At 43.4% G+C, this 15,224-nt stretch overlaps 1 protein-coding gene across 1 annotated transcript in view; it reads right to left on the minus strand.

Annotated features, from left to right (window-relative positions):
• rerg (RAS-like, estrogen-regulated, growth inhibitor) overlaps nucleotides 1-15,224 on the minus strand; it is a 33,877-nt gene that overhangs the window by 15,005 nt on the left and 3,648 nt on the right. The window contains exon 2 of the mRNA XM_068716968.1: nucleotides 12,978-13,113. Coding sequence (XP_068573069.1) covers nucleotides 12,978-13,038 — 61 coding nt within the window. The 5' untranslated portion in view covers nucleotides 13,039-13,113. The remainder of the gene's footprint in view (nucleotides 1-12,977; nucleotides 13,114-15,224) is intronic.

Here is a 15,224-nt window from a genome sequence, read left to right on the forward strand (position 1 = left end):
CATCATGTAAACTCATCATGGAAAAAGATTTAATTCTCATGCAACTTGTAATTACAGTATTATTACATTATTATTATTACAAGGATAGCGATTAGATTTGTCAGGAGGTTCGTCCATCAGCACTTTGAATTTTAAAATCAATATGAGACCATTGACAGAGCTCCGAAAATACCAAATCATTTCTTCCACATTTAATATACATAGTTCATGGAGAGGAAGATCACGACAACATATGCCAAACGCAGAAAAACGCATTGGAAAAAAGAACCAACACAACAGCCAAGCACAAGTCGAATCTAACCACCACAAACTACTGGAGCTCGACAGATACTTCTCATTGTCGTTCAACCAGTTCTGCTGACTCACTCACTTAGAGCTCAAAGCTGTTTGCTCGCCCTCTGAGAAGCACTGGTGCGCCTTATGCAATGCTGCAACTGTTCAATACACCTCCGCTCGAGCACAACACGACACCGCGAGGTATCAAGTTCCCTTTGAATGACAGTAAAGGTCGGACCGGCTCCGCTTTGGACCAGCTCCATGAGCACACAATGGCAGAGAGAGAGAGAGAGAGTCATTCTCCTCGGGGGGCCCGCCGCTCTGTAACAAGGGACACCAGAGAGGCTTTGATTTCACATCTCTGGAGACGCGAGAGGACGGGGGTCAGAGCGGGAAGGGACGTGCGGAGTCTAACGCCGCGCTCATCGCCCTTTTTTAATTTAGTCCCTGACAATACCACCGCAGCGCTATTCACCGAGAACCATTAGCGAGGCGGCAGATGAGGGGCGAGATGCTGTGGCAACCGCACCTTAGAGAGAGATCTTCACTGTGATTTCGCACATGAAGACTGAGAGAGCAGCTGGGGGGGGGGAAGTGAGGAGGCTACTTTCACCGTGAAGGCTGTCGACCTGCGTTTTCATAGCTCTTTATACAACGACCTTGTTCACACTGCAGCGGCAGAAAAACAACGTCAGAGTTTGAAAGGAAACGTTCACGTCATCGCTGCAGACATCTGATCAATGGTAGCTTAGAAAATAACAATTTTCTTCCTTTTTTTAGCCTTTGTATGATGGCTAGTGGTCACTGTTAAAATCTGATCAAAAAGTTGTATTAGCAGTGCTTCTTGTAAAGTGAACATGTGAAGCTGGGTAGAAAGTATTTCATTCTATTGTCCTGATGACACTAATGCTGTTGCTTTTTTTTAATTCAAGGACAGTCTGGACTGATCCTGGTTTTGTTTGCCGTCACGTGGACTGACACTGGGAGTCTCCGTAGGCTGTGATATGAACAGTGGCGATTTTAGGCTGAAATTTCTGGTGGGGCAATTTTGTGAATGATTGCCACAAAGTAAACAGATTAGACAGACACAAATAACTTGCACAATTTATTAAGCTTGTTGCACGTGTGGCATACAATATGAAGCGAAAGGCACAACTGAAATAAATAACAGCAACAAAACATGCTGCTAAATGAACAACACTTTGTAAAAAGACGATGTCCTTGCATATTGCATTGATACATCTATCAGCTCCAAAAAAACAAAAAAAAGGTTAGACTCGCCAATGCAGATCACAAAGCCCGAGAGTCCCCCATTTGGACGACCTAGTCCATAAAAACTTAGAGAGTTTTGTGTTAAAAGTAACTGGCAGAGAACCCACGAAGAACGAATATAGTGATGTTATAGTTCTGCAGAAACCTCAGCGTCCTGGGAACAACATGAACTAGGTCACTTCTACATGAGACAAACACATCTCCCATCAGCCAAGCAAACAAATAACAAAATATCATAAATCATACTCGATATGACTGGAAAAGACCGGAGAAAACAGCTGCTACACTCCGTTAGCAACGTGCTACCTACGAACATGCAGCATGAAAAAGCATGTCCGCTTGACGGAGATTACGGACATATCTTCCATTTCTCTCTCCGGTAAACCATCGCAGAGATATTCAGCTTCGAACACAAAAAGTCACACAGCTTTCATCGAATATTGTACTCACTTTTGGTCGAATCTCAGCGAAAAAATGAAATATCTCCGTACTTGATACGTCAATCATCTAGCTTAATTCCAGGCAATTCTATTGGCTCCTACGGTTCGAAGGAGGTCTCAATGGTGAAAATCGGAGAAAGGGGGGCTGAGATACAGCCCTAAACAGAGAGAGTGGGCTGAATCTGAAGCAGTATGTGACCATAAAATGAAAACTAAAAAGGGCTTAGAAAGAGCTTAAAACACTCAAAAAAGGTCCAATCTTCTGTCTTTTGATTCATTGAACATCAGGAGTGATACATAGAAGTGATATAGAGTGTTTTTGAATTTAAAAAATAATTTTTTATTCAAATATTGGAATATTTAATCAGTTTTTCAATTTTATATGCTCTATATTTTATAAATGTTTCACTGTATCTATGTATAACTGTGTATAGAGAGCCTTTATCAGTTGTTATAAGAGCTGGGAATATTTTAAATCTTGGATTTCCATACTTTCCAAAAAACAATATCCTGAAATTGCTGTTTTTCCAGGGCGAGCTTTTGAATTTTCCAAGTTGTGCTGTGTTCCATCCTTATCTTATGTTAACCTGTAACATGTATACTGATATTTCCATGACTTTTCACATCTCAAAAATATATAATTTTTTTATTTTTTTTTTATTTAATTATACACTTAATTAGGTATTTCTTATCTTTTTTCGAGCTGAGGCCTGCAAATAGGCCTCGTTTTTTACATAGGAAGTTGGCGCGGCGGTTCTTTGCTTGAGCAAACCTCTCGATGACTTTGCTGTTAAAATCCACCAGTCCATGAACGAACGGATTTTCATTGGAAAGCATGGAGAGGGCGTTACGAGAGTTTTCGCAGTTTACGCAATATTCGAGTCGAGTTGCTAGGCAGATTTCGTGGGGCACATCTGAAAGTGCTCCATCTACCAATGTAAACTTTGGCCTGTGTGGTTCACGCTCATTGGTGTTTCCATGGCAACACTCTTACGCTTGCGCCGCTGCCCCACAGAGCAGAGAGGGACAGCAGAGAGCAAGCACACAGACAGAAACACACACGAATCAAATTACTCCACAACAGTACTATAATGCTTGTGAGTCAAGTTTATTCACACACACATTCACGCTACTTTGCATATTAAATAAAATAAAATATATTTTGCCACAAAGCACAGATGTATTGAGCTTTCTGCACAACAGCGCCATCTGGATCTGGTGGGGCAGTGCCCCACGTGCCCCTAATGTAGAAACGCCACTGGATATGAATGAATGAATTAATGAATGCAGAGTAAAGCTTTATGTTCCAGTTTGGAGATGATTAACAGGAAAGCAGAAAGTTACAGAACTGATCTGAAGAGGAGAAAAAAGGGTTTGAGGTGGGCGGGAACAGTGATGAATGAATCAAACACCGCTGAAAGTGGCTCTGAATATTAAACATTAATCTGAACCTTGGCTGATAACGCGCCTTCAGAAGCAATACAAAAACAACAAAAAACATAATGGATCCATTATGAAATTTAAAAAGCGCTGCTAATCTCCAGACAGTTGGGCTGTTAAAAGCAAGGAGGGAAATAACCAGCGATGACTCACGCACCGGACCAAGGGCAGCGGCGTGGTAAACGGACTTTATGTCGGAGGCGTGCACTAAAAATAATTCAACAGAAGAAATAGACCCGACCAATCGAGATGCCCGCCTTCCTGTGACAGTAATGTCCCTTTATGGGTCTGCTGCGGCTGTGCGTGAGTCCAGGGACTGATTAATTAGCTGATATTTAAACTGACTAGAGGCACAGAACATTGGCTACCAGGAACTCCAGAAATACATCTTTTCTTTGGACGCGCGCGCGCTGGGTGAATAGAAACAGTGTGTGTGGGGGAGGTTGGAAACTAAAATGTGTCTGACGCACGTTTTGAACTACACCTGTTGTTTTAAATGGGTGATTAATAATAATACTCCTACTGTTGCATTCAATGTTTATAACGACAAACGTCGCCCACGATTGGTCACATCAGCCGTCACCACTTCACGTCAATTTCGTAACTTGATGGTAGACCAAATTAAAACTCGGTTGTACTTAGCCAAAGATTGTAAATGAGGCAAGAGAAGCTTCACTCTGTACAGTTCCAAGTGTTTTTGTGGTCTCAACAATTCCAACCAATTGTTTAATCTTATAGTTTTGAACCAGGACCTGCATTTTTTTTAGATCAAGTTTAAAGATTAAGGGGTTTCTGTAGTATACACAAATAAAGCCTAAATAGCAACAGTTTCCTAAAATACTGCTGACTGTGATGTCTGCATTTCAAATACGGAGCATTAATTGTCTCGTGTGAGGCGCGTTAGAACTGCCTTCAGTGAGTTTGGGCCTTTAGCCTGCAGTGATAGAGGGACTAATTGCATCTACCTGCAAACCCAAAAGTGCTGCTCCTTAACCAGACGAAGATCCTGAGAAGTTCTGAGTTCATTCAGAGGCTGTCAGCTTATAGCTAACTGTTGGTACACGGCTAAATGCTAATGTCAGCATGCAAACATGCTCACAATGACAATGCTAACATGTTGATTAATTGATGAAATAAGAGTTAAGGCCAACCCAGCAACAGGAGGACGGTGACTGCATTTTGTTTTTGCATAATGACAATAAGTGATCCTTGAATCTTTTTTATGTATTCAAAAATGCTCAGGGGATCTCCAAAATCGTCAGGATCATCCAAATTATTTTTATTTTATAAACTCTGAACAACACCCGGCCAAGCTGCAAAGCTATTTACTTCTCAAACACTCGATTTCTTCAAGCAGTTCCTGTGAGCAGAAAACCGTGTTTGCATAGAAACCAATTTTCTTTGAGCAAATACTGAAGCAATTTGGCTTTGTTGTCCTAATTAATTTCTCATTTAGACAGTTTGTACATAAAGCTGCAGCTTTACCTTGCCTGGCTCAGCTGCGTGGGTAAATAGGCGACAGTTACCAGATGATAACTTCACATATACAGTGCTTATTATCAAGGCTAACTGAACCTTTTTATCATTCAGATGAGCGCGTTGCTGTAAGAAAGAACAGAGTGAGGTGATGCAGCTGGTCATTCGATACATCGGAGCTCCATTAAAGCTTTCAGAGCATTCAGTAAGCATCCATCAGGATTTAATCAATCCACTCTTCATCACATTCAGTTGTTTTCTGTTATAGATTATCCATCAGCTTAATCATCCATTTGTCTCCATTGGTGCACCTTGCTAATATTGATTTATAGCAACAGGCTTGATGCTACTGTTATTTTAATATACACTTAATTAGCGTCAATGCTTCTCTTTCCTACACTGGAGAGGCACTGGTCCCCTGTCATGCCAGAAGAGTCACAGCTGTTTAAATGTAAAACAGAGTCACATATTTGAATGGAATCCAATTAAAACCGCATCAACAACTTTTTTTTGGCCACTTGGGGCCAATCGAAAAATCTGTAAAGATAACATTTCATCCCCTTAAAAAGTTGATATTTTGAGGGTTCACAGATTTCTGTGAGGGTTCCGTGGTAGGGCAAAGACTCAGGCGCAGACAAAATAAGGTATTTTTACTTGGCTCCAGTAGGTAGTCTAACACAGAAACTGAAAACAACTCCAACTGGGAGCGGGAAAAAATCCAAACTGAAACGAGCAAAGTCATAAACCATAGGACAAGACGAGGGAAAGCTCTGGACACACGGATGAGCTCAAGGGGAAGGACAAAGCTGGAACATGGCGCACACAGGGGGGAAGAAACCAAGAACAAATGACAATCTGACAACTGGAACAGGGAGAGTATACATGTGTGTGGGGTGATGAGTAGATTGCAGGCAGGTGAGTTGAAATGAGTGCAGTGTGGGGTTGGCAGAGGGAAAAGCCAGGGGCAGGTGATTGGGCACAGGTGAAGAGAATGAGCACAAACAGGAGAAACACTCACTCACACACCACACCGGAGGCAAAGCCTAACCGTGACAGATATGACCAATGCGTCTACAAAGTTATTTATAGACCTAGCAAACGTGGAGGAACACGAGTATTCATGTGGAGTTGTGTTTGTGTTCACCTGCTGAATGGAAGTCCAATATTCCCTCTCTCTTAGTTCTGTTTTTCTTGGATAATATCTGGCTCGATGCTCCAGCGCGTTCATTAGCTGGTCGCTAACTGTGAATGTCTGCTGGCGAGGTTGATCGGAGCTTTTCCACTGAAAACAGTTGGCTGCCGCTGAGGCGGGAAGCAAGAGTTGATGAGAGCGGTGAACCAAGATATTAAAGTTGTTGACTGTTGAACCAAAAGATGATAAAACGCTTTGTAGAGTTATGGGTAACCGCAGAGTGGAATTCATTGTGGGTTCGTCCCGACAAGTGACTCCTTTCACGTTACAGTCCTACATGTTATTAATTTGTGCAGCTTCTGCTTTTGTTATTCCTTAAATCACAAAAACGCTGTTCATCGTCGTTCAGCATTTTTTTTGTCCCCAAATATAAAACCAGGGAAAGAATAAGTGTTAAAGAAAAAAGCACTAAAAGCACAATTTCTTTCAGACAAATCAAAAGCCATTCAAGGCTAGAAGAAACCCACTGGTGCCTGACGTTGACGTCCATGACATTTTCTTTCTCTGTGTCAGTTCTCTGTATTACAGGCAGCTTAGATAAAACTCTGTGAACTCTTGAATGAAGAATTAATAACGTGGAATTTCTGTGTCTCGCTTCAGTGGTTCCTGTCTTTTCTAATCTCAAAGAACGTCTTTCCCATCCTTAAAATACTTTACTAAAGCAGTTTCTGTCCTTGTGTGTCGCAAAGATTGCACACATCTGCACAGCGACAGGAAATAGCCCTGAAACTACTTCCTTTACACTGCAGCCACATAATTCATCTACGACAAGAATCCTGTTCAATATCAAAATCTAGTGTTGGTCGTCTACATGGTTGTACTGTTGCTGTGGCCTACTTCACTTCAGCCACACATCAGCAACATGCTGACCTCCGAGTCTGAACTCTACTCAAACTGAACAAATAAGCACAATTACAAAGAACAACGCTCGAGTGAAGTCGACCAAAAGTCTTATGTAACACACTCGTAATCGGTACATGAAAGTCACTTGATGATCCGAACACTCACATCACTGCAGTTGCTCTTTAAAAGCCACTCGTGAAGCTTTTTTTTTTTTCGTCTCTCTTATCTAAAAAGAGTCAAATCTACCTCCGGCGCGCTGATTAGAGCACTTATGCATGCGGTGAGTCACCGCTTTCGGCGGCTCACCCGGTCCGATGCGCAGAATGTAATCACCGGGAGTCAAACAGCCGGCCAGCTTCACAGCTTGTGTGGTGCTCTTGACACTTGCAGCAGGACGAGCCCTCTGCTTCCTGGTGATTGGCCGGTGGTGTGCAGAGCGAGGCGCTACGCACAGAGAGCCCTGATGGATGTTATTTGATTACTTTCCAGAACTTTCATATCCTCCAGCAGGCATCGCAGGAAGTTGATTTTGAAAGCAGCATGATCCATGCAATAGTGGTTTGAGTGTAAAAGATTGGCTGGGCCATATTTCAGCAGGAGGCCTATTTCAAAGTCGTTAACATGAGCCCACAATGTAATATTGTCAAAATCGTTTAGAGACCTGCTGTTATCTTGTACAATGGCTCCTTCATTGATTGTATCGCATTAACATAAATTAGAGTTCCAAATGCAATACAATTATATAGAATGTCAAATATTGGAATAAGGGAAATAATCTGCAGACTTGGTCCCCATTTGTGGAACGTCAATTCTCTAACATTCTCTTAATGATAATAATCATAAATGTCTTTGCCTTCCGACAGAAACTGTTCCTTTCTATTTTTTTTCCACTATCAGCTGACACAGTGTGTTTAACAAATGATCAGTAATCGTCACCATCCAAGACGTTGACTAAACTGTAAAAAAACACACATGGCTTTTGGGATTTTTTTTTACATCACTTTTGAATCCAGCACAGTAGCTGTCAGTCCATCCAGCGCTGCCCTCTGAATGACTGTTTACGTCATGCTGCAGGCCGACTCGTACATCAGGCTGATTCATGATCCTATCTTGGCGTTGAAGGTGGTAAACTGTAGTATTTCTGAGGCGGACACACGTTGGCCCGCTCTATTGTTATTGTTCTGCTTCCTGGCCATCAGACAGGCTGAGGGGGAGGAGGCGGAATGTTTGGGGAGCGACGAGACGAGTTGTTTTACGAGCCGGCGCTTTGCACCCCATAAAGTTAATTTCCCAAAAGAACGTCCAACCATCTCTACATGCGAATGTGTGCGTGTTGCCAGAGTTTTCACAACAATAAAAAGCCTGGTTCTCTTCATATCAATTGTTGAACGCCAGGTAGTGACTAACATGTTCTGCAAGTTTTTATTGGTAATCATTAGTTTGTTAAATGATTGCAAATATTTCAGGAGGAAGGCAAAGCATTCGCCATTTTTGTTAGACCTCAAGGATACGTACAATGTGTTTCTGCTAGTTATGGTCGTTTGTTTGTTCACAGTTCAGTTGCAATCACTGAACAACGTTAGCATTCAGTAGTAGAGTCGTGTCTCTGTCCAAATAGTCACTCTCCTTTTAGCTCCGTTTTGGTCTCCACCAACTCCTGAGGGAAATATCTTCGCTCTTTAGCTGCTAAATGCTCTACTGTGTTCACCAGCTGGTCGCTAATGTTGTCTAACTGCTGCTCGATGCTGGATTGGTAGTGTACAAAACAAAGCTGGTGAGAGTGAACAAAGGGCCATGAAACAAAAACAAAAAAAGAGCTAAAAGAAGCTAAAACACTTTTGAGTCTGGATCTCTGCAGTAAAGTACCTACTCATGAATCATTCGCTGCTATGTTTTCCTCTTAAATGCCTCAATAATAAGAGTAAAATAAAAGTATTACAGATATAGTCATTGGAGCCTTTACTTCTCAAAACCTTGCTAGTGACTATTTTAATTACTAGGATGAACTCACTGTCTGTGTGTTTAGCAGGGACCAAGTTGGACGTACAGTAATTGGACAAATTTATCTGATTTCCTAACCCCAGTTTCCCTCTGCTGAGTCAATAAACCAAAAGGCTGCAGAGTGCCAGAACGACCGACTTGAGGTAATACGCTCTGCTCTTTATTGGGGCTGGATGGCTCTGCAGGAGTCCGGGTCAGACCATCACGAATAAGCCCAGCCAACTCCCAACGACGCCAAGGCCCCCAGCAGGTCTGCTGCTGCTCGTTACGGACGCATTCTTTCCACCCAGCAGGGGAGCAAACAGCTCCTGGATGTGAATGATCACAACGAAAGCACGAATACGCTGACGTACAACTGAAATAAGAAACATCAGCGCCACATGCACATGCACTGCTGTCCAAAGTCACAATGGAAGCACTGTTGGATGAACATGATATTTTTTACTCAAGCGTAGTGTAAAATACTCATTTACAAGTAAAAGCCCTGCATTCCAAATGTTAAATGAAAGTTATTTATGCATGTCTTCATGCAGAATGGCCCATTGCTGCCGATGTCATCTATAGGAGGATAAAACAGCATGGAGCGGTGTGGTATAGAGCAGCGGTCCCCAACCTTTTTTGCGCCATGGTCCGGTTTCATGTCAGACACGGGCCGGCCTTCAAGGTGGGGCAGATAAACACGACAAAATAAAATGATACAACCGGCATGAAAACAAATATAAAATGCATAAAAAATACAACTCACAATAACACTGAATCAGTGCGAGCCCTGAGCTTGTTTCTCTGCAACGAGACGGTCCCATCTGGGGGTAATAGGAGACAATGATACCCAAAGTGTGTTCCTTATGTCCAGTCTACTCCGTAATTTTGTTTTGATTGCTGTCGCTGCAGAAAATCCCGCTTCACAAAGAAAATGGAAATGGAAGCAGGGTTTTCAGTGCTTTTGTGGCGATCTCAGGATATTCAGCCTTGATTTTAATCCAAAACACCTGCAGAGTTGTTTTCGCAAACATACTTTTAAGGCCACCGTCATTTGCAATCTCCAGCAGCTGATCTTCCTCGCCACATATTATGCAGAGTGGGCTTGGTGCGTGAGAATTACTCCTGATATTTAATTAGACTCCTGATATTGTCTGCTAAATTAAGCTTTCTTTTTTTGGAAGTTGTAGGCTCTTCTTCTGTCTCCTTAGTGGACCTTTTCCCTTTTGCAAAGAAGCTCTCCAAAAGTTTTTTACTCATTTTCCCTAGCTTGTGGGCTTAATTTTTGAGGTAACGTATCACGTGACCGACAAGTGTCTTGACATGTGTCAAGAGGCACAGGCAGATGTGATTGGGAGAGAATCTGGTAATTTTTCAAAACAAAACATCTTTCAGACTCTGAATAAAATGAAAATAATATAAGTTACTTATTCTTTCTGTGCGGCCCGATACCTGTCTGTGGCCCCGTGGTTGGGGACTGCTGGTATAGAGGGCAATGTTGATCTGTCTGTTATACTTAATGTGAAGTAGTGCTAATTAGCCATTGTTAGCATGCTAACACGTGAGTTAAGATGGTGAACATGGTAGACGTAACTGCTTACATCTGTTAGCATTATCATTGTGAGCATGTTGATTCTTTCTCTTGTTTTGATTGTTTGGTTTTTAAAATGTCACGGAGAATAGTAATCAAGTTTCCTGAGATGCCGTCAGACTGTTTGTTTTGTCCAAAACTTATTACCATAATACTTGAGAGGCTGGATGCAGAATTTCTTTTGTTGATTGACTTTTTTCTGTGCGGCTAACTGATGAATCAACTTGTCCTCTCAGCCCTCTCTAGCTCTCTTAGATCAAAAGCACTTTGCTTATTACAGTAATGCCTCCTACACGTGGAGGTCAGAGTTCAGATGGAGAGCGAGCAGGGATTTCGTGCCTCGCTCTTGGACACGTCAGCTGGGTGGGTAGGTGGTAGTTTGAGCTGTGGTCCTCTGTTTAAAGCATTAGATACTAGGCATGTTACATCTTTAGTACAGTAAATACAGACCGGAGAGTGCTCACTCCAACACACAAGGTTCAAAACAAACATTTTTTATATTGTGCATGAAGTGTGTACGGCCCGATGTTTGCCCGTTAATGGGAAGGCTGATTCATTAGCATCCATGGGCTTCCACTAAAGGGCTATGTTTAGTTCAGGGCCGTTCATTGTTAAAGGGATCACCAGGGCTACATGCGGCGTCGGGTGTGACGTCGCTGACTACTGTCCTGCTGTGTGGCTGTTTTTGTATAAAAAAGAGTACGGGCTCGACTGAAAAGGATCAGGCAACTGCAGAGCTGCATGAATCCACCATTCACGTGAAAAGGAAAGTTGGTATTGAAGGCAATTTTCTGGCAAGCACACAAGAACATGTTCTGCGCCGCAATGCTATTTTCTTAAAGAAAAGGAGCTGTGACATACAGTAATGCCTGAACAATAATCTTTTCAACCATTTCTAGTATTGTAAGTGACGAACACGAGGTGAGCAGCCACAGAGCAGGAACTCAACAAAAAAAATAGAAGACATGGCAGCTGTGGTGATAGATCAGGGCAGGCGACGGCTGATCAAGAGGAATGACGGGCTTCATTAAATGAGGGGGAGCCGGTCGGGACCAGCGGTGCGCTTCTTTAGTTCAAGGAGCTTCAATGTCTCTGTTTCAAACGTGCATGTCAGACACTGTCAGCCTCACTGCCGTGTTTTACAGCCACGCTCCTCCCAGCTGACGGTTATGAACTCTGCAGTCATTATGCTTTGCAGTACAGTACTTCAGTTGACCTCCTCAGGCATTTTAATGGCCTCCTCTGACATGGAGGAGTTCTCGAGGCATGTTTTCCAACAGCTGATTGCTACGCCGAAAGCGATCCGTCTTGATTTGCAGCCGGGCAGGAAACATATGGTCCGTGTTATTGTGTTAGCTACCGGAGGAAACGTACCTGGGCCCCAGCTGAGGCTGAGGTAACGCAGCTTACAGAGGAATGCCGAAACCGAATGATAATGACTCAACGGGCTAATCTGTGGGAGGGAAGGTGTATTTCAGCCAGACCACAAACAACCTCCTCCAGAAGCGCTGACTACGCAAACAAAAGCACGAGGAGAACTTGTGGCGAGTATAAAAATACTGGCAGGAAAAGCAGAGGTCATGCTGAGACGTACAGTGGCAACATAAATGAGGCCGATAGTGGTAAAACACACCATGAAATCTGCAGATACCAAACAGTTTAAGGAAATAGTTCCACTTTAAAGCCGTGAAAGTCTTCAGTCAAAAACAACTGTACTGTAGTCTTAAGAGACTTTTGAAAGAACCTGTGAATTAGGACCTACACCAGAGGTAGCCAACACGGTGCCCGCAGGCACCTGGTCGCCCGTGGGGATCACGTGAGTCGCCCGCAAGGCATGTTCTAAAAATAGCACTAGTCACAATGGAGCTCCATATAAAAATTGTAGTTGCTGTTCTTTTTTAATCAGAAACGCATTAATGTAGATTTTAAAATGACAATATTTCTTGTCATAAGAGAGTTGGGTACACGGAGGCGCACGGTGGACAGCCAGGACGAGGCCGCCGCACCGCATTAGGTTTTCAGGTTCCGAATGGCGGGCACTTCCCGTTGGCGCCGGACGCCCACTGGACGCACCCCGTCGTCAAGTCCGTCAGTGCTCGGAACAGGCCGGCGAGGAAACAACTCGTGGGTGGCGGGGGTAGAGGTGAGGCAACGCAATCTGTCCGAAAAGGCCCAGACAAGAGGTTTGAACACGGGCGCCCGAAGACGCTCACGCGACTCGGAGATTTGGACCCCCCCCCCCCCCCCCCCCCCCCCCCACCCGGCTATAGACGAGACGTTTTACTTGTTTCTTCATGGAGAAAAAGGTACCATTAGAAAGGTTGGTGTCGGTGACTACAGATGGGGAAGTTTGTATCAAACAAGTAGCCCTTCTTACTACTCAGTACCCTTGAAGTAGCTCCCACTTTCAAAAAGGTTGGTGACCCCTGACCTACACAGACTTTGAACACTTTATCGAGCAGTTTACCTGACTTGCCCACCCCCGCTCTGCCGAACACAGCCAGCTTCACCTCTGGGCTTTTGGCCATGGCGGCAGCTGCGGCCAGCGAAGATCAGCGAACCAATCGGTGAGCTCCGAGGTCAGCCAGCCATCCTCGCAGCGTCTGAGGAAAGATGTCGGACAAGTTTATACGTCACAATGCATTATTTAGTTTTGATGCTTCGGCACAGTTCAACGCTAACAGCTTGATTGTTTTTCTGGCATTAGATTTTTTTTATGCTGTATTTCCCTTTCTGCCCTTATTACTACTTTTAGCTCCCACCACCATTCATGTGAGTCATACAGTGATTTCTCAGTATCCTCCAGCTGGAGGACTTCCATTAGCAGTAATGCTATGAAAGACTACACTGAAAAAAAGCCCGGGGTCACCTTTTGTGTTGTACAAATTGGTTTTATCCAAATACGGCTTGCAGGAAACGCAATTGTGGCCTTGAATATGTAGAACTCAAAGTATGCAGTGTGTGTGTGTGTGTGTGTGTGTGTGTGTGTGTGTGTGTGTGTGTAGGAAGAAAAACAAAATCCACACATTTCACTTTTGGGTGTGTAGTAAAGAGATGGCGGTGTCGGTCTGTTTTGGGGAGGCGTTGACCTCCTATCTGTGATTTTTCATGCAGGTGTGTGAGAGATGTGACAGGAAGATAGAGCGTAGGATAACGCACGCTCAGCGCTGAAGTCGTTCCAAAGGGAAACACAACTGCAGCCCGTTAAAACAACCGGACGCTGGTCTGTTTAGTAAAAAAACATCCCACTGAGAAGTTATCTCAGCAGGTAATAGATTCTAAACCTCTGCCTCAAACACTCTGTTTTTCTTCTGGTGGCTCTTCCAACTTTTAGCCCAAAACATGCAGACAGCAACTAGAATCTGATTGAAATCTAACTGCAAATGACTCCAGAGGAATGCCACCGGTTAAAGAATGGTGCAGTGTCCAATCAGTAGAGATAATGCAACAGCAGACACACCAGGCTGAGGCTTGTGTTTGTTTTGAACGTGTTCAGTGGTGGCAGCAGCTCTCCCCTCATAGAGAAGTGTGTTTGTGAAATGGAGGGTTATGGATTTGAACCGCTGCAGAGGAAAACCTCCTCAGGAGCTCTGCTGCAGTCTCACAACAGAAACTCCTGACTAGAATACCGCAGTATGTTTGTAGAGTTGTGTATGGCTGCCAGTTGTGACAGACACCCCCCCCCCGTGAGTTTGTCACTGTTTCAGACCATCAGTTAGCATATTATGGTCTACACTGTCACTTAACTCTTCACCGGCACTGAGCAGCTGCTAGAATCTGCATTCATCTTAATGTCAGATCAGTGCTGCTCTGTCTCAGATTTTGCACTTAAGACATCGAAGAGGAGGTGAACAGACCGGTGTAATGAGGCAGCGCTGTCATTGTCGGATGGACACGTGGTGCTAATGGTTCGGCTGGAATTTAAAAAGTGATATAGTCCTCTGAGTTGAGGAAAAGTCTTTGTGGATTAAGAGTTAAAAGCTAAATTGGATAAAATGGTGATGGAGGTGAACGCTGTTTACCTAACGTTCAGGCGATATGTTTTCATGTTTTCATGTTTTGGCATGATACAGATTGTTTCTGCCAGAAAGTTCAGAATCCAGGTTTCTGTTGGCTCAAACTGTCTCTTCATTCATCCATTTAATGTTTTTAATATCATAACACATATCTTTATCTCTTTTCAAACATGGCAAAAAGAACATCAAATATAATAAAGGAACATGCAACAATATCTGGCAATCCAAAGCTAACAGTAATTCCCAAATTGTTAATTGTATTGTGTTACAAAAAGTATCAAAACGCTCAACATGTGATCACAGGTGACAGAAAGCTGGCTTGGTTTTGAGAACCGATACATCGTTGGCTGAAGTGTCGGCCGTGTTTTTGAGAAATGATCATCGGTGGCCGTCATGAAAATATCTCCGCACTCATCCGTGTTAGTTTCTGTTGGCTGAAACGAGATACAGCGAGAGAAAAAGTGAAAACAGACGTAGAGCGCAGCGTGCCTGATTAAATAGAAGCTGAAAAATGTGTTTGTGAGCGCGTCAGTGCCAGAGACACGTTAGCCAGCTTCACACTGCTGGAAGGTATGAAGTAAACTTCCAGCACTTTGCTTGCTCATCCGCTGCAGCACGCACTCCAGAGTTTAAGCTAACCTTTTTCCCTTTTTTTTTTTTTTTACATCAACACACACATGCCCATATATGGTGTGGCT

Source organism: Cebidichthys violaceus, unplaced genomic scaffold (genome assembly GCF_023349555.1).
Source record: "Cebidichthys violaceus isolate CVI_PGR_0920_01 unplaced genomic scaffold, fCebVio1.0.p SCAF_21, whole genome shotgun sequence".
Lineage (NCBI taxonomy): Eukaryota > Metazoa > Chordata > Actinopteri > Perciformes > Stichaeidae > Cebidichthys > Cebidichthys violaceus.